The sequence below is a fragment of the Pseudochaenichthys georgianus genome, chromosome 3 (genome assembly GCF_902827115.2).
Source record: "Pseudochaenichthys georgianus chromosome 3, fPseGeo1.2, whole genome shotgun sequence".
Lineage (NCBI taxonomy): Eukaryota > Metazoa > Chordata > Actinopteri > Perciformes > Channichthyidae > Pseudochaenichthys > Pseudochaenichthys georgianus.
The window spans coordinates 17,389,457-17,409,161 of NC_047505.1; the positions used below are offsets into that span (position 1 = coordinate 17,389,457).

Here is a 19,705-nt window from a genome sequence, read left to right on the forward strand (position 1 = left end):
TTGGTAGTAAAGTCGTCCCATTTGTTCCATTTCGTTTCGACAGAGCAAAACCAAAACGAGTAGCGCTTCAATACAATTTGCCATTGTTGTTGTTGTTGATGTGAGGGGTTTCCGCGCGGTTTGGATTTATGAAGCAGGCACGCAAACGGTTACGTCATGACCAGTCTATGGTCATGACGCAGCACCAGTCGGACTCTGAAGAAACCGGTTCTGAACCAGAAAAAGATCTAGCACGGAGCTAGAACCGGAAAAGCCTTGGTGTGAGAGGGGTAATAGTGATGTCACTATGTTAAGGAAGTAAACTAAGGAGTCCAATGGAGGCGTTTCAGGTGGGGGGGTGTGTGTTGGAAAGAAACTCCCTCTGGCATTGACTTTGGTATTTCAGCCTTTGCAGACCATTTACATGCACACAAACCTATATGACACACTACAGGAAGGTCTGAGCTAATATAGACTTGTATAATGTAGGTTATCAATGTGCAATCATAAGCATCCAACTAGGCCAACAGGAGGTCACTGTAGCATCCAAGCTGTTGGAAAATAACAGTTTTAGGATGCCACACAATATCTTACAATAAACAGCCAACACTTTATAAATGCAGGTATGACTTTTTTAATTCATGCATTAATAAAGATGTTTTAGTGTGCAGTACATAATGCAGTGTGTACAGTGATAGGCAATTATCATAATATGATAACCCAACTGACGTAATTTGATCATTTACAAATGAAAGGTTTTATTTCCGCTGACATGTTGCTCTGTTTCAGTTTAATTAAGATATTGTAAACCATACTAGAGATTTACTCACGACAATATCCTCCCCTTTATCAGTATTATAAAACCAGCTGCCACTTGATTTCAAATTGAAACAGTGATCTTTGTCACACCAAAGGCAGTCCTCTGGCTCCCTCTGCAGGTTATAATACTATCAAATCCCACGAAAGGACCAACATATATCTTCTATCTCCGTGCTATAGAGCTCCATTCTTGTCCGAAATACATTAAAAACACCTCAGCACCAAATGTGAATTATTCCAAAAAGTGATTCCAGTTGGATGAATTAACCTTATTCAAACAACGGCCATTAACAAGGTTGTTTCTTACTCAAGAAATGTCCTATTTCTTTCTTAAGGTTTTGACACATTACAAGTTAAAGAACAATAAAATACTGCACATTTTTCTTATAGTTAACGCAACATGGAAGATCAGCTGCACAGTATATTATATTGCACATATACACCTAGTTTAATTTTTCCGTGGTTTGATCATCTGCATGTCACTTACCTGTGTTCTGTTATATATCAAATAAGAGAGACATTTCTGCATTCCCATTGTAGCAGTTCCTTATATGAAAGTCCGTGAGTTTTGATTCATATAACCAAACATCAAACAAGTATGACCACATGAGCCCCAGTAAGAAAAGAAGTCTGAGTTTAGTCCTGCAGTGTTGGTGTTTTCGTTACAGCGAGTGCAGATAATAAAGTCAAACCTCCAACTTGATGCGGTGAATTCGTCACTCTTCTGTCTCTGTTGCAGCCTGCAGATAAAAGTACACACACAACATCAAAGTGGCTCCTGTTTGAAACTTTACAAGTAATCACTCATACTGCAAAAAATTTACGCATAGCTGGTTTGCTTTGCTTACAGTCAAACTATTTCTGTTTTTACTTTTAAAAGCATTGGGCCGCACGCACAACACACAACTAAAGATACATGGCCAAAGACACTAAATGTTGATAAAGACAGGTAATGTACACTTAGCTCTATGACAGTGTTTAATAAAAAGCTAGTTCTTAGTGATACATTAACTATTGATATAAATATGAAATGAAATGATCCTTTGTAATGTAAAAGAGGTCACAAAGAGATGTATCACTTAACTTATTCAGCTCATTGTTTTTCTTTTTTAAGGCCTTAACTTTAATTGCTATTTGATTTAACATACATGGACCTGAGTGCAGAGCCACAACAACTGGGGACGTAAAAAAGTGTGAGCTTGTAAGCAAAAAATCATAACTCACTTTCTCGGCAGCAGCGGCCATCAGAGCTTCCAGCTCCTGAGTCCAGCCGAGGGCCTGCACCAGGGCTTGCACACCGCTGACCACGTCGCCCAGCTGCACCACATCATGAGGACTGCGGCGCCCGGCGAACGGACCCACCCGGTCCCTGTTGATGAGCAGACGGGGCACAGAGGGGCGCACAGTCCCCGCCAGACTGGCAAAGGGCTCCACCTGCAGCGCAGAGAGTCAAACAGCAGCTTTTAAAGCAAGAGGGGGGTATTTTTTCTTTATTCATGGTGATGATACAGACAGAAAAACAGAGTGAAGCAAAGTTATTACAACCAAGAATCTCAACAACATAAAGTACAACTATTTGACTTTTAACATAAAACCCTGTCCCTCTTATCATATAAAAACATATTGCAAAAATGGCAACAAAGACCTATTCTTTGACAAAACATTGTTTTACATATTTTCTATAGGAAAAGGTTTCCTGGTGGCTCACTGGGATTTTTTTTTTTTTAACCTGTACTGTATCTGGACACAAGAAAGAAATGATTTTGCGTGAAGTACAACTGTCAGTTTCAATGTTTGTTCTCCAGTGTTGAACCTGTCCCTCACTTATGTCCCTTCAACATATTGTTTATACTAGGAAAATGTCAGATTACAGAGTACAGATGTAGTTTAAAATCTGTGGCGCTCACCTCCAGTGATGTTCCCATGACGATCAAGAGGTCTGCCAGTGGGAAATCTGTGAGATACTTGAAGAAGTGAAACGGAAGCTCCTCCCCGAAAAACACAATGTCGGGCTTCACCACGCCTTTACAGGTGGGGCACTTCGGCACCACACCTGACATCACATCTGACTGAGGAAACACGGAGACCAGATGGAAAGTCAATAATAATTACATTACAAATCAAAAATCCTAGTAAAACTGCAATAAAATAAAGGAAAACAAGACATTACTAAGATTTGGAAACACCTCATGTGTGTAACTTAAACTTAAAAAATGTGACTGATCTTCAAAACATCATTATAACACCTTATCTGATGTGAAGAACTGGTTAAAGAAAGAAGACTTTTTATTTATTTTTAAAGGACATCTATGTGAAGATATGATAACATGAGTAGACATCATAGGATCAAAAACTTGTTGAACAGTAAATAAATAAATACATGCACAAATGATCAACAGTGTCTGCAGAACTCCGAACAGTTTAACAAAAATTACATTTAACAGAAAGATTTCACTTTGCGCTTAATATTCACGTGGCTAACAGGGGACAAAATCATTACATTTATTTTAAATATTCTTAAAAATATAAAAGCTAAATGTGTAGAATGAGTGTTTGGGTTTAAACTCACCCGTAACTCTCCTCCTTTGTATTTCCTCAGGCAGACCGTGCAGGTGGCGGTGGCAAAAGTACCGTGAGCCTCCACCAACATCTCAGGAGGAATCCCTGCCACTTGAAACACAGTTAAACAAACATATAGTCTTCAAATGACCAATGATATGCAGTTATTTCTTTATATGATCAAAAACAAAACAGCAAAATAATTTAAACACATACGCCTCTCCAGCCCGTCGATGTTCTGGGTGTACATCCTGAGGAGCTGACCCTTCTTGTGAAGCAGCCGTACAAAGTGATGGGTCAGATTGGGCTGATAATTCCCTGGGTACAGCTCTTTGGCCAGGGTGAAGAAGGGGTTTGGGTTTTGATGGAAAAAGTCTAACTCGAATATCGCCTCGGCGTAAGGCAGGTCATACTGCTGCAGATTGTTGTAGAGACCGCTGCCTGGAGACCTGTGAGAGGGTTATCTTCTGAATACACCTGATATTAATAGGTTTATCTCAATACTGGAAAACATGTCTAATTGTTTTACCTGAAATCTGGGATGCCACTAGGTGTGCTGATCCCGGCTCCAGCCATCACAACCACCCTCTTGTACTGCTGCTCTCTGATGTTCTGGGCCAGGTCCTCCAGGGTCTGCTGCTCCTCGGAGGCACCTCCACCACCACTACCCCGGGAGAGAAACCCTCGAGTCCCATTCCACCAGAGAGAGTTTGTTTGTCTATGAAGAAGCAAAACTAAGATGAGGAGAGTTGTTGATCAAGAATTTTTAATATGATACACATTAGTAAGAGCAGATGGATCCTGATCGGTTTGCAGCAACCCTCGACCACACTGACCCACTATAATCCCTCTTGTATTCCCACCACTCCAATCATGCTTTTTGGGGTTTTCCCTTTCCTGTAGTATGTTATATAGGTTTTTGTGCATGTAAATGGTCTGCAAAGGCTAACATCCCTAAGTTCCCTCCATAGGGAGTTTCTCTGAAAATTAGCATTAGAAGGGACCCTTTTAGTTTTTGGATCATATCTTTCGTCATTGTTTCATTAACCATTATCTCAAGTGTTATAGTTTAATTACTTATTTACAAAAAATATGTGTTGCAACTTCACAAAGGGCAATGTTTTGTGTTTTTTGTTACTATTATGGAAAAACATGTGCATTAAATACCTGCACAGAGCTGATGATGCACCTGCACCAGGGCACCAACTCCTTTGACACAAAACTACTTGGAAAAAAGCATTGTCACAATTAATAATCATAGAATACTTCCTATTATTTTATCATAAAGTTGTGATACTAACAACTACTAAGGTGTGTACTAAAGGTAGTACTCTATGGTTTTCCACCAACCGTGTTTAGAGAGCGTCCTGCTCGTCCTTGAGCACAGGTGCACACAGAAGAGTCTGACAGGTGATATTAATGAGGAGGTCGCTAAAGAAGCCATAACACAAACTTAACAGCTCCCAGAGTGTTACTCCATGACTGCAACTGACTCAAGAGGATACCTACAAACAGAAAAGAGCTGTCAACACAGTGTCTCCACCTAAAACAAAACAAAATATGTAACTAATGCTAGCTGCCTACCCAAAATAATGCTTGTTGTCGTCGTCCTTTGACCTCCTTGTGACTCGGACGTGAGTAACCTTAATGTACATGTAGAGTAGCTAACTTTATTTACACAAAACAGCACGGTCGCTTTCTACCAAGCCAAATCACCCATTTCCTTTAACAATTAAAAAAAGAACTAACTGTGCGAAACATTTAAAATGTTTTGCTAACAAAAAAATCCACTTTAATGTCCAAACAAATCTTAGCTAATGTTAGCTAGCTTTAGAAACGCCTCCTTAATTTCCCATCATCCTTTGCGCCCAGCAGCAGACCCACAACACGACTGGCTACTAACGTTAGCCGAAGATTCAGCAAAACCCATCAGTTCAGATTTTAAATAAATACTTTCGAGTCTTGTTTCCACTATGAGAGATGTTAGCGGGTTCCTCAAACAGCAACAGAGCAACAGCTCCACGCCGGAGATGGCGACGGAGTGGCACACATTGGAGGAGTTTCACAACAAAAGGTAAAACGAGTAATACTGCAGCTAGTCCTGCTAACGCTAGGCTAGCTAACGTTAGCTCCCTCATTCATTGTAAATGCCCGCTGAGTCATGCACAGAGCTAGCAGTAGCTCAGGGTTGGCTTGCTAGCTGAACGTTTCTTCAGTAATATCAGAGCTGAAACTCGGTTTTTAATGTTTCATTTGTTTAACACTTCATTCGGTGACGAATATATACCTTAACGGTTAAAAGCTTTAGACCCAAACTATTGATTTAGGCCAGTACTAGATTAAAGTTAATAACATGTTTTTCTTAGCTGTTTGCTAGCGGGGATACTATGGATGAGTCCTTAGTCACTGCTCCATCTGAATATCATAACTTCAATGTTGTGCTGTTTGATCATACATATCACCGTGAAGGTTTGAAAATCATGACGTTTAAAGGAATCGTCTACAGATTTCTGTTTTAGTCAAATACATTTAAAAAGCTTACTTGGCTTGACAAACAGTCCAGCAACCTGGAAGTTGGAGACACATATATTAGAAACCTTTCATGTTATACTGTGTCAGAAGAAGTATACAAATCATGTAATGAATTTAAAGACGATTGTAGTATGTGTGTAATTTTAAAAGTGATTCTCAATCAGTTATCTGAACTTTTTTTTGACAGATTGTGGCATCAGTTGACTCTCAGGCTGTCAGACTTTGTTAAAGATCCTTGCTTTGATACCGGAGATGGCCTCATACAGGTAACTGCATACTCACATCCTATGATAGACTACCACGAGATATGAGTTGGGATGTACATTAAATCAGAATGCACTTGTATGTCAAAGTGTCATAGCATGTATTGTGAAATATTTAAAATCAGTATCATGATAGATTGAAAGGTGCCTACGATATGACAATCAAGTTATGTTTGAATAAGGGTTTTAGACCGAATCGTTCAAGCATTATTGTTTTGTAATTTGAAATATCTTTTATTGTTTATTTATTTTCATAAATATCCCATTAGCTGCTGTTTGATTCAGAACCCGTATAACTTGAAGCCTTGGCACTGATTAAAATACAGACATACAAGCCAGGGTTTCCGCTAGGATTTTTTCTCGCCGGTTAAATGTCCGGGCAGAATTTATTTTACCGTACTAATTTGAAACTTACCAGTCATATTTCAATAATAATAATAAGAGTTGTGTAGCAGAGTTTCCGTTAGCAGGTAATTACCGGACTATGAGCAGATATGCTTCAGTTTAAAACTCAGTTCACGGGGCTCATTTTTATATTGCTTCAGTTTATAATCGTAACAGATCAAAAAATTCAGATTCATTTTTCAATAAATTATTCCACAAACAACAAACAACATAATTATTACATTCAAACAAACTAGATAAGATAAGATAACGTAAATTATTCAGAAGTTTACATCAACTTTGAATAATAACACGGGAGAAACGGATCCTCTCTTTCCCTCCCTCTCTCTCCTGACAGCACGTCAGTTTCTCATGCAGCTCCTGCAGCTCGCTAAACAGAGGGCGGGGCTTTAGGTGATTTTGCAGAGCTGCCTGTCTCGGTCAGACTCAGCAGCTGATCTGATCTCTCTCTCGCTCCGGTTACACTTCACTCGCGTTTATGTCCATATCGATCAGATCCAGCTCTCCTGATCGGCCTTTATAGAGAGCACCGATCAAACTATTAAGAGTGAATATCGGCCGATAATGACCGGCGGCCGATCGATCGGAGTCTCCCTAATTATTACCAGACATTTTGACCGTCAGGTTTTAAATTTACCGGTTTTTTATAAATTTTAACAGCTAAAAACCGGTAATTACCGGCTAACGGAAACCCTGATACAAGCATGTAAAACATTGGACTATATACACTTTCCTTGTTCCTTCTTCATGATGAACTGTAATGTAAATTATTATTTGTTGCCTCTATAACAAGATGGATATTTTTCTATGATCTGATCGTTCCTTTTTTTCTTTTTAAAGCTCTATGACAACTTCATTAGTGACTTTGAACACAGGTGAGAAAAACTATATCTAACTCTCATTCTAGTCATTATTACCTTCTAGTTAAATATGCTCCGACATTTGCCTGTTTCGATGCTAATCTGTGTTTTGCTTTCTCATCAGAATCAACCCATTGTCCCTCATGGAGATGATACTTTATGTTGCCAGACAGATGAAAGGTACAAAATAATGTAAAAGGATATATTTCGTAGCAAAAAATACTTTTCTTTCTTATCTTAGTATTAACAAAAATGTTTTTGTTTCCAGATCCTAATGATGCCATCACCTTTCTCGAAAAGACCCGGGAAAAGGTGAGTTGATAACGACTTCAAACATTTAGAAAAAGGACTGATAATGGTGGAATTGAACAAAAAACTTAAACATGTCTCTTTCTGTTTCAGGTGAAAAGCAGCGATGAAGCCGCCATTCTCTGCAGGACTTCTATCGGCAGACTTAAGCTGGAGATCAACGATCTTCCTGCCACAAAGGTAAAAGCTCCAAAACTCTGTTCTCTCCCAGATGCAAAACAAATCTCACACCTCATTCACATATAACCCGTTATTGCGCATATTCAACGCCAAGCTGCTGGTAAGGTGCCTGTGTGATGTGTCGGTAACACCGTTAAACAAAGCAACAGCATCAAAGTCACACATCCACAAGTCATTATTTTTCTTACTGAATTAACTTGAGAGAGTTGGCAAACACAGACACAAATAAAGTAGGGAAAAAAAACGGATGCAGATTTGATGTGACCCGGGATTAAAAGAATCCTTATGGAATCAGTACTATGAATCCACAGAACCCTGAGTTTAAGTAAGAAAAAGTCTGATCAAAGTGTTCCTTATTATAAAAGACTTGGTACAAATGACATGCTGGATGATGGTATTATTTCTAAGTACCGTACTTTTCGGACTATAAGCCGCAACTTTTTCCCCCAATTTTTTTTTTGTACAGCTAATGGCCACTAGGGAACCTCCTAAATCTATGGATTTTACAGGTCAAATTAACCACCTTTAACCCTATGGGCTCTATGACCGGTCCGCGCCCGCCACCTTTAACCCTATGGGCTCTATGACCGGTCCGCGCCCGCCACCTTTAAGCAGCGGGCTCTAGCAGGAAAAGCTGGAGGCCGGAAAAGAGTGAGACAGGTAGCGCGCCAAAGTAAAAGTGGAACCGAGAGACACAACGAGAGCAAGACAGACGGACAATTTAGCTGCTGCGGCTTATATGCAGGTCTTTATAGTCCGAAAAGTACGGTAGCCTAACATTTCAAAGGGAAAAATAATATATTGCTTGCAAAACAGAAGCATGTTATAATCAAAGGGAGTACAAAAGAAACATTTAGTTTAATTCTTCTTTGACACTGTTTAAAACAGAAGGTTTACAAATATTCCGTGCCAGACTTATTAACCCATTGTTTAAACTGCTCCTTAGTCAATAAAATATAAATACAAAATCTCATTGTTGTATGTAGCACTTCAAAGTTTCGCTTATCTGGAGCTTTTTTGCTTTTCAGTATTCAGAATTATAAATACAGATAAAATAATTAGCTAAATGAAAGTATAAGAAATAGGATCCACAATAAGCACACATTCCCTCTTTGTCGCTGCACGTCCAGAAACTCATTGAAGAGGTCGAGGGAATGTTGAACAACTTGCCCGGGGTGACGTCGGTCCACGGACGGTTTTACGATCTCTCCAGCAAATACTACCGCATTATCGGGAACCACGCCTCCTACTACAAGGACGCTCTGCGCTACCTCGGATGTGTGGAAATTAAAGACCTGCCAGGTGAGCACCATCAAACACCTAGACTTGTTTTAAGGCTGAAGGAGAACAGAAAGTATTTTGTGTGGCTGGCCGATCTAATGCTGCTGCTGTTGTTTGCTCCACAGAGACGGAGAAGCAGGAACGGGCGTTCACACTTGGGCTGGCTGGACTCTTAGGAGAAGGAGTTTACAACTTCGGAGAGCTTGTGGGTTTTAACACAGTATTCATCATGTTGTTTATTAGCGCTGTTGAGCTCTTGTTGACGATTGCTGTTGTGTTCTTGCAGCTGATGCATCCTGTACTGGAGACCCTGAGGAACACAGACAAACAGTGGCTCATCGATACACTGTACGCCTTCAACGGAGGAAATGTGGAGAAGTTCCAGAGCTTCAAGTCTGCCTGGGGCCAACAGGTGATTAGTATTTTTATAACAGCTCTACAGATTGATTTAGTATCATCAACTCAAATAGTTGTCAATCTAGCATTTAAATAAGCCTCTGTTTGAGGGGTGCATGCAGTTTGAAGGTGCAGATGGGTGACGCTTAAAAGCAGAACTTCCCTAGTACGCAGCTTCAGTTGCCTTTTACAAAGATTCTCAAAATCTCTAGAGGGATGTAATGCCAATCTTCCATAAAATGTTCCTGCTTCTTTTTTCTTCAAAAGTACAGTTGGGTGGACATCTGTTGACTGTCAAGCACTTTGTTTTGTATTCTTGATTGGTGAGATAAGCCTGTTTTAGCTCCGTAACTCTGTATGTAGCATCTCGGATCAAAACCCCTTCAATAAGTAATTGAGCCAAGTTGGACACATGTCAACCTTCAAGATACCATCAGTATGAAGGCCGACTCATAGCACAGGACCGGGTCAAAGGATTATACATGATCCATGGTACTGGGCAACTGTCTGATTTAGTTTCTTGTTTTGTTCCCAGCCTGACCTTGCAGCACATGAGGCTAAACTGATGCAGAAGATCCAGCTGCTCTGTGTGATGGAGGTGAGACTGAAAACCAGTTAGACTTTATTTTAATGGATCAATGCATTCACTTGCAGACATGAATTAAACGCATGCAAAGGATTCATCTTGGAAATACAAATGTGTGCCATTGATCAATTACAAACTTTAGAATTTTTTAAAAACAGGACGAACCCACACTAATATTCATATCCACATTAGACATGGATTGCAATGAGTCGGTGAGAGGGCAATGAACTGACTTGGCTAACTAGTCACACACTACCCCAGGCTCTGTCACCAAGATTTCAGTGATATTTTAAGTGACCCTTATTTGATTTTCGCTGCGCCTCTTCCTGGTCTGACTACGGAATAATCGCTCTCTTAGATAGTCTGATGGTCACACAGATAATAAACACTGACTAACTCAATCTGAAGTTTGTTCAAAGAGTCGTCATGTTTTCGTACATGTCTCATGTGACAGAAGTGACGTCACAGTGAAGGTTGAAAAACAGGAATATTAAATCACTTCAAACGTGTCCTTTCTTTTCCAGATGACATTCACTCGTCCTGCAAACCACAGACAGCTCACCTTCACCGAGATCTCTGAGAGTGCCATAATCCCCGTCAATGAGGTGAGTCGGATGACGAGTACATTTAATCAGCCCATCGATATATGTCAATAAGGCCACGATCCAACTTAATACAGTTTGTCAATTTCACCAACCCCGGAGACCCAAGAAGTTTTCACATATGTTTTTATCGACATGAAAATGTATTTATTTGCGAGTATTGAAGTAAAGTGAACTGATGGAGCGTCTCCTGCAGGTGGAGCTGCTGGTGATGAAGGCTCTGTCTGTGGGCCTGATCAAAGGGAACATTGATGAGGTGGACCAGAAGGTGCAGATGACCTGGGTGCAGCCCCGGGTGCTGGACCTGCAGCAGGTTAGTCCTTCTTCCCCTTTTATTTTATATTATATTATATTTTGCTCTAGATGTGCAATTTCAAAACAACGCTACACAGTCGAAATTCAGACTCTGCGCATGTGTTCACAGGACATGGCAGTAAGGGAATTATCAAAAATGGTGACACAGCAGCAGGCAGTTTTTACCCTTGCAGCTGCAGGGAAATGATCAGAGAATTTAAAGCAGCTCTAAGACTTATTTTGTTCTCGTAAGGAGTGCGAGCGTTGCTGTGGCTCAGTAATGCCACCTAAAGCTGAGTGGCACAAAGTACAACTGTCAGAAGTTGGAAATGATAAACTAAGGGGATTTGACATTAGGGGGTATCTGTATAAATAAGTACAATAAAACACAATTGGAACAGAAGGGGAAGTTAAGACTGCCTGCTGTGTTTTTGTTTTTAGATCAAAGGAATGAAGGAGCGTCTGGACTTCTGGTGCGGAGACGTGAAGAACATGGCCATGCTGGTGGAGCAACAAGCCCACGACATCCTCACCTAGACCCCCTTCTCCCCGTCAGGCCAGGGAGGAAACCTCATCACAAGATTTCTGTTTTGTATTGTTTGTCTTTCTATCAGATGTTGATTCTTCACGCTTTATACCAACCTGTAAAAATACACTGGTATTTTACAAATAAACAACTGGTTGCATCATTATTATCTTCACCATATGGTCTTTAAAAACATTGTCTAAAATATGAATAAAAATGACCAGAAAAAAAATCCCTTTTGTATTATTTATTTATATGCATCTTTGTAAGTCTTATTTGCATGCTGTATACATTTATATATATACTTATGCATTAATGTACTCAAGTAAACTAAATGAACACTGTTGATTGACAATTTGAAGTATTTGTATATATTTTTTCTTCAACGTATATCTGTCTTAATGTAGTGGTCGATATTTCTTTAAAAGAGTAAAAATAACTGACGGCTATAGATCTAATTGTATGTTTATGAGTCATTACAGTTCACTTTCATAATATAAATATGTATTTGTATTCTACATTGATCTTGTCTTTGAAGACCACTTGCAGATCAAGTCTGGGAACGCTGGGACATTAGTCCAAGAAAACAAAATAATAGGATAATGTTATTTACATCAAGTGATTAGAGTTCCATACTTTCTTTGACACTTAACTTTAAGATTAGAGGTTAAATATTACCTGGGTACATAAACTCAAGTACTAGAATATGATTTTTTTTTAAATAAACTCACCAACCGTTTGTAATGTTGGATCGACAAAACAGTCCTTGTGAAGTTGTCACTATGACGATGAGGCAATTCCCACAGTTTTTTCTTATCTATAATGAAAACATTAGTTAAATAATCTACCTCAACAAACAATATAATAATAATGCTTTTTTATTAAGAAACTGGAAATGATTATAACATCCTTTAAATATGGAGTTATAAAGCAAATAGTGCCCACAAATTAGAACAAGGGTGCAACTCACAATTATCTTTATTATTGATATGCAGTGCCCTCCAGAACTATTGGCACCCCTTTAGAAAAACGAGCGAAACAAGATGCACAAAATGTCTTTATTGTTTTTCCTCATATTTCATTCAAAAATCGATTGAGGCAACATAATTGAAAGAAACATTACATTCTTATCATGAAACAAATATTTTTCTCAAAAATACAATTATTGGCACCCCTTCATTTCATATTTGGTGCAGCCTCCTTTTGCCAGGATTACAGCTCTGAGTCTTCTCCTGTAATGAGGTGAACACATGGCACGGATCTGAGACCATACTTCCATACAGCATCTCTCCAGATCCTTCAGATTCCGAGGTTGACGCTTGTAGACTCTCCTCTTCAGCTCATCCCACAAATGTTCTATGGGATTTAGGTCCGGGGACTGTGGTGGCCATGGCAAAACCTTTATTCTGTGGTCAGTAAACCGTTTGTGTGTAGATTTTGAGGTGTGTTTCGGATCATTGTCCTGCTGGAAGGTCCAACCACGGCCCATTTTAAGCTTCCGGGCAGAGGCTGTAAGGTTTTCATTTAATATCTGCTGGTATTTGATAGAGTCCATGATTCCATGTATCCTAACAAGATGTCCAGGGCCTTTGGAAGAAAAACATCCCCACAACATCAAAGCTCCACCACCGTACTTCACAGTGGGTATGAGGTGCTTTTCTGTGTGGCTATCTTTCTGTCTACGCCAAACCCACCTTTGACATTTGTTGCCAAAAAGCTCTATGTTGGTCACATCTGACCATATAACCCTGTCCCATTCAAAGTCTCAGTAACGTTTTGCAAACTGTAGGCGCTTTAGTATGTTTTTAATTGACAGCAATGGCTTTTTTCTGGCAACCCTCCCATACAACTGGTGGTGATGGTGGGGTCTGATGGTCGTTTGGAGACTTTCTGACCCCAAGACTCAACCAACCTCTGCAATTATCCACCTTGGAGATTATTTTTCCAGTCGAACCATCCTCCTCACTTTGTGTGGTGTCAATGTACACACACGTCCTCTTCCAGGCTGATTCTTAACATCTCCTGTTGCTTTAAACTTATTACTTATTGCCCTGATAGTGGACATGGGCATTTTCAACAGTTTCAAGATTTTCTCATATCCATTTCCTAATTTGTGCAGCTCAACTTTTCGTCGCAGATCATCACTGTGTTCTCTGGTCTTTCCCATAGTGATGAATGACAAAGGGGATTTTGCCCTGTGTCACCTCATTTTAATACCCCAGTGAAACAGGAAGTCATGGTTGACCAATTAAGAGTTCCTAATCAGACAGGTTAACCTACAAATGTAATATATGACTGGAAATATACTTCAGTTAGATTTTAATCATAGGATTTTCTAGGGGTGCCAATAATTGTGGCACACATGTTTTGGAGAAAAATATTTATTTAAAGTCAACATTTAAAAAAATAAATTGTAACTTCAGTGAAAAGATAAGGTTGATTGTCAATATTTTTGAGTGAAATATCATGAGGAAAAACAATAAATAAATGTTTTGCATCTTGTTTTGCTCATTTTTACTAAAGGGGTGCCAATAATTCTGTGCCAATACAATACATGTGCCAAAAAACATATTTGAAAATTGAAAAATGGCTACTAGGAGATGCCAGATCCAATGTTTTCATATAAAAAACGTTAATTAAGGAATCTGAGAACCAGCAGATATTCACATTTTAAAGCAGTATTCAGTAAGATAAATGTTCTGTCGCTCAACCAATCGTTTTATTGACAGACCGTTACAGCTTTAACTCTTGTGTTTTTAGAGAGAGCATTTTAGGGCCATGAACAAGACATTGATATTTTGAAAATCAATATCATGACAGACGCTCTGGTCACCACCTCATCCTTAATGAGCTTCTGGGATGGATTTCCCCGGTATGTTTAATGATCACTGGTGCTGAATAATGGCTGTAGAAAGAAGCTCCCTTTGTTTCTGAGGATCTAACACCAAGGTATAATGAAATTGTTTTTTGTTTAGTGGCAGAATTTCAGAAATGCACATGTTCAAATAAGTCCGCTTACTTTCAAACAGAGGTATAATGTGTTACAATTCTGCACTTTATACAGTTAGGATTTCTTAGCCCTGAGAGCCAGATTAACTGAAAAGAGTCCAAGGAAGTTTATTTAAAAGTTTACAGCATTTAATTAAACAAATGATACGATGATACAATGAAATTTGCAAGAGCGGCTGCTTTCATCAGCTGTCCCGTTCGCGTGGGGTAAGCCCATAGCTGTATAATAAGAACTGGATACAGCGTGGGAGGCGGGGCCTCATTCATTCCTATGAGAGTTGCTCATTGGCGCATGATGACAAAATGGCCCAACTTTTGAGAGAGTGAAATGTCACAGATTACCCGGCATGCCTGAGAAGTACCCGTATGTGCACTCATAGAGCATGCGCATATATATATATACAGTGCAATAAGCTTCTTAGTGCAATAATAAGCTACAGGGACGTTAATCTAACGTCGGTAATATTAACTTTATGTAATACAACATTTACGGTACAAGATTTACATCATACAGCCCATGTAGTATAATATTTTACAAATGATGAATTACAGCAAACATGTGCAATATATCCATTATTACAGCTCCGTCGGATGGCAGTAAGGCGATATGGGTCCGTTGTTATTGTGCATCCATGGGTAAAGACAAACGCATGTAGTGCTGAACACGTCACATCACATGCCGAGGGAAATAACTCTCAGAATAACGTTATTAGAACATTTTTACAACTTGAGGAACGAATGTTTTTAATAAGGGCTATACAAGTGTTCATACTGGGTTGTTTATTTAGTTTAAAAAAAATTATCCAACGAGTTACAGACCACTCTTTCCCCATGTAAGTCAATGGGAAAAAGTGTTTCTGGGCCCAGCAACCAAACGGAAGTGTAGTTCCGCCGTTTGGCCAGCACGAATATTCTCATCAGACTCCGGCGCACTTCCTGGGGGCTTGCGGGTGAAAGAGATTAGGCTTGTTTGAGACACATTGCGGCTCGCCTCGAAAGTAGACAAGAGTAGCCGATCGCAGCTGGGGGAGGTGTCAAAAAGCTCGTCTTAAGTCGGACAGCTCGGACTCGGAGTCGGCTTGACTGGCTGGGTTTGCAATGGCGGAAATTGTATGGAGAATGACATGATGAACACCGTCTGCGAAAACAACATGGATGTAATTTGATTTAATCTTGCCATTTTAAATGATGTATTCAATAAATAAGGTTAAACCAAATCATTACATTACAATAGATTTTATTTTAATGATTTGGTTTAACTTAAAGATAAACTTTATTGTTATTGCACATATTACAGGTACTGAGACAACGAAATGCAGTTTAGCTTCTAACCAGGTGCAACAAGCAGTGAAGTGGAAAGTAATGTACACAATCTACAGAATAACATATAGAATGAATGAAATGATGAATAAACAGTGGGGTATGAATACACTAGATATCAGCCTGTGAGCAGTATGAACAGTGTGTATGAATATGCTAAGATATATAAAGTATGAAAACGGTAAGCAGTATAGTATAAAATATATAGATATTAATTTCATGATGATAAACATTGTGGAACAATGATGAAAAATGGGAATGGATGTGGCGATGTAAAACTGACACAAAACAACAACAAACTTTTGCCAGCCAATTGGAGAGTTTCATCAGCAGCACGTGGTAAAAACCACCAATGAGCGCTCAGCTCGAGATACCAGCGAGCCGTTTCCCATCAAGCATTTCGCTTCCGCAGCTCGTGGAGAGCAACTGCGCCAACTCGCCTCGCCTCGCTCTCAAGGCTGCGGGCGTCTTTGTCCCGCGAGATTTCAAAGTCTCATGTGGGCGAGCCTCCAGAGCAAGTCGGACAAAATGACTAACCATCATGCAACGCACTAGCAAGACGTTGATCGCAACTGCGCAGGTCTGCGCAGGTCTTGCTTGTCTCAAACAAGCCTGTTGATTTTCAAATGGCTTCACTTGCTATCAACTGTAGTCTTCTCCTATTGGCCGGAATAGATGGGGGCGGGTCCAAGGCAATTCCTGTCGTTTTTCTACTGCGGTCAAGCCAGCCTCCACTTGGGAAAACACAGTCAAGCCAGCCCGCACGTGATATTGGGGTGCGCGAATATTAGAAGCATTACGGTAAAATCCCAGCGCTTATTCGGTCAATAACAAAAGCACCTATAAAAACAAACCAAACATATTAAATTAAGAAATATGTACTATATAATGTGATCAATAATTATTTAAAACAAACTACGTATAACTACCACGAGTAAATGTAAAATGTAAGGAGTTTCAAAATAAAAGTCCTTTGAAATCTCATATTGAAATCTCATATATGAGCTATCAGCCCTGTGTTTAGATAAGAATAAAACGAAATCTCTCCCTGATGCAAGACTCATCTCACTGCAGGGTGATAGAAGGACACCCCATCTACTCACCCAGAAAAAATCAGGACATTCTGATGTGGAGTTTCAAAATAAAAGACCTTTGAAATCCCATATATGAGCTATCAGCCCTGTGTTTAGATAAGAATAAAACGAAATCTCTCCCTGATCCAAGACTCATCTCACTGCAGGGTGACAGAAGGACACCCCATCTACTCACCCAGAAAAAATCAGGACATTCTGATGTGGAGTTTCAAAATAAAAGACCTTTGAAATCCCATATATGAGCTATCAGCCCCGTGTTTAGATAAGAATAAAACGAAATCTCTCCCTGATGCAAGACTCATCTCACTGCAGGGTGATAGAAGGACAGCCCATCTACTCACCCAGAAAAAATCAGGACCCAAGTGGAGGCTGGCTTGACCGCAGTGTTTTTCTGGTGTTAATTTACAATATTCTAATGTCTGTGGTTATTTAAACATTCCCTAATAATAGTATTGCAGCGTCAATAAGTGAGGGTTAAATACAGTGTGCAACAGCACGTGTCATTTCTCCTTAAATTCACTTTTTCTAAAAACGTAATATTAGTCAAATGCTAACACTAAATTGAAGCTAACAATATTTACTCGCAAAACCGGAAGTCGTTGTGTAAACTTCCGGTTTTCAAAAATAAAAACAGTTTTAAATTAAAACAGTGTATTTCATTTAAATTAGGCCATATAAACATTGATTTTATTTCTTATAATACTCCTATAAACTACTAGACCTATGTTATATATTTCGTTGAGTTGTGTACTTGTTTTATCCTAAATGTTTTAAAACTATTTTCAAAACCAGAGAATAAATCAAGACTAGAAAATGCATTTCCTGCAGAAAATGCGTGCGAATGCTGGAAACTGTGAACATTTATGGCTGAATTTAGCTGAAAATGCAGAAAAAGCTGAATATGTTATTAGCTGAATAGTAGCTGCTTTTAGCTAAAAAAATGCAGAAAAAGCTTAATATTTAAAAGAAAAGGTTTAAAAAAAAGGTGTAAACAACTACGTGTATAGCCTTGATGTCCTGAAATAGCTGAATAATGTAATAGTTGAATGGTTTATAGCTGAAATGAGGCTGAAGGAGTTAGATATTAGCTGTAAGTAGTAGTGAATGAATGTGTACAAACACCTGTGTGTGGTGTAAACCCAGAGATCAAAGTTTAACATGATGACGACTTAAGACCATTTACCAAATGCAGAGAGAGAGAGCGAGAGAAATTCAGTGTGTGTGGTAGATAGCTGTTCAGTGTGTGTGGTAGAGAGAGAGAGAGAGTGTGTGTCTGTGTGTGAGAGAGAGTGTGTCTGTGTGTGAGAGAGAGAGTGTGTGTGTGTGTGTGTGTGTGTGTGTGTGTGTGTGTGTGTGTGTGTGTGTGGTGTGTGTGTGTGTGTGTGTGTGTGTGTGTGTGTGTGTGTGTGTGTGTGTGTGTGTGTGTGTGTGTGTGTGTGTGTGTGTGTGTGTGTGTGTGTGTGTGTGTGTGTGTGTGTGTGTGTGTGAGAGAGAGTGCGTGTGTCTGTGTGTGAGAGAGAGAGAGTGTGTCCGTGTGAAAGAGAGAGTGTGTGTCTGTGTGTGTGTGTATGTGTGTGAGAGAGAGTGCGTGTGTCTGTGTGTGTGAGAGAGAGAGAGAGAGAGTGTGTCTGTGTCTGTGTGAAAGAGAGAGTGTGTGTCTGTGTGTGAGAGAGATAGAGAGATATAATGTGTGTGTCTGTGTTTGAGAGAGAGAGAGAGAGAGAGAGAGAGAGAGAGAGAGAGTGTGCATGTATGTGAGAGAGAGTCTTTAAAAAGCTGAATATTTTAAAAAGTATAACATATTTTGAAAAAGTTGAAAGTTTCCCATCATGAGTTGAAAAGGCTGAATAGTTTGATATTGGAATGGTTCCTGCAGCTGAAATTAGGCTGAAGGAGTTAAATACAGATATTAAATGTAAGTAGTAGTAATTGAATGTTTACAAACACCTGTGTGTGTAAACCCAGAGATCAGAGGGTTCCATGGTGTCTGCTCTGATTGGATGATGTGACTCACGTGTGTGTGTCTCCAATCTGCCAACACCAACACCAACAACCATCTGCAGCACCGAGTCCCATAAGAATGCATTGAGGAGTATATCTGACAATTTTGCCACCTGTTCAAAAACTATGGCTCCTATAAAAAAAAAATTCCATACCGTGAGCATCAGGGAACCCCAATGAACTGAAATATGTTGTTTATTTTGGTTTTGTGTGTAAAATGTGGAGATGGGAGCAGTTTGTCTAAAGTGTACTTCTCCCTGCTGGGAAGAAAGTTCCGGAACAATTTAACATGGCAATCAATTGGGAGCTAGCTGGACTTTTTCTCTCTTCATGCCCCCAAGAGGCATTTTATTTAATATCTTTTCTTAATCTTTTCTTATTTTCCAAGCTAGGAGAGGTTTTCCTACGTTTTCCATAAAAAAATATGTCTGAGGAGTGTAGGGTTTGGGAATTATGGCAAGTTTAAAACATTTTTGGGGGAGAATTTCAGGCACCGCTGCACTCTGTTTTGAGATCAAAGCACTCTAGAGTTAATGAGCTGCTCCATCCACTGTAATGTTAAAATCTGAAAAGGCCTCTCTTCCAAGCTCCAAACTAAATTCAATATCTCAAAAAGCTGAAAAGATATCAAATATATTTTATACAAGTTTTATAGCTGAAGGTATTGTGATCATTTGAAAGTTGGAATGA

The 19,705-nt window shown here is 39.4% G+C and overlaps 2 protein-coding genes across 4 annotated transcripts; one reads left to right on the forward strand and one right to left on the reverse strand.

Moving 5' to 3' along the window:
- Nucleotides 1–597: 597 nt before the first annotated feature.
- Nucleotides 598–5,095, reverse strand: sirt3 (sirtuin 3). 3 transcript variants are annotated; one of them, XM_034105904.2, is made up of 9 exons: nt 4,942–5,095; nt 4,708–4,862; nt 4,525–4,582; nt 3,887–4,075; nt 3,574–3,806; nt 3,368–3,468; nt 2,706–2,867; nt 2,023–2,232; nt 598–1,538 (listed from the first exon to the last, which is right to left on the reverse strand). In XM_034105904.2, the coding sequence occupies exons 2-9, from the start codon at nt 4,799–4,801 to the stop codon at nt 1,515–1,517; spliced, it is 1,071 nt and encodes a 356-aa protein (XP_033961795.1). In that variant the 5' UTR covers nt 4,802–4,862; nt 4,942–5,095; the 3' UTR covers nt 598–1,514. The 3 variants fall into 3 exon arrangements, with proteins under 3 accessions (XP_033961795.1, XP_033961803.1, XP_033961789.1); XM_034105912.2 differs by having other exon boundaries at nt 4,525–4,579; nt 4,708–5,095; XM_034105898.2 differs by having other exon boundaries at nt 4,708–5,095.
- A 137-nt stretch (nt 5,096–5,232) lies between these two features.
- On the forward strand, nt 5,233–11,815 carry psmd13 (proteasome 26S subunit, non-ATPase 13). Its single transcript, XM_034105889.2, has 13 exons — nt 5,233–5,431; nt 6,077–6,155; nt 7,398–7,432; nt 7,542–7,597; nt 7,686–7,729; nt 7,820–7,906; nt 9,037–9,208; nt 9,313–9,392; nt 9,474–9,599; nt 10,119–10,181; nt 10,694–10,774; nt 10,968–11,084; nt 11,507–11,815. The coding sequence occupies exons 1-13, from the start codon at nt 5,331–5,333 to the stop codon at nt 11,600–11,602; spliced, it is 1,137 nt and encodes a 378-aa protein (XP_033961780.1). The 5' UTR covers nt 5,233–5,330; the 3' UTR covers nt 11,603–11,815.
- The last annotated feature ends 7,890 nt before the right edge of the window (nt 11,816–19,705 follow it).

Excerpts from the sequence above, each read along its gene's own strand:
- sirt3 (XM_034105904.2), bottom strand. The coding sequence starts at position 4,801 with ATGGCTTCTTTAGCGACCTCCTCATTAATATCACCTGTCAGACTCTTC. Across the intron at positions 4,583-4,707 it reads CAGGACGCTCTCTAAACACG|TAGTTTTGTGTCAAAGGAGT; the intron begins GTTGGTGGAAAA and ends CTTTTTTCCAAG. Across the intron at positions 4,076-4,524 it reads GCATCATCAGCTCTGTGCAG|ACAAACAAACTCTCTCTGGT; the intron begins GTATTTAATGCA and ends GCTTCTTCATAG.
- psmd13 (XM_034105889.2), top strand. The coding sequence starts at position 5,331 with ATGAGAGATGTTAGCGGGTTCCTCAAACAGCAACAGAGCAACAGCTCC. Across the intron at positions 7,730-7,819 it reads TCGAAAAGACCCGGGAAAAG|GTGAAAAGCAGCGATGAAGC; the intron begins GTGAGTTGATAA and ends TTTCTGTTTCAG. Across the intron at positions 9,600-10,118 it reads AGTCTGCCTGGGGCCAACAG|CCTGACCTTGCAGCACATGA; the intron begins GTGATTAGTATT and ends TTTTGTTCCCAG.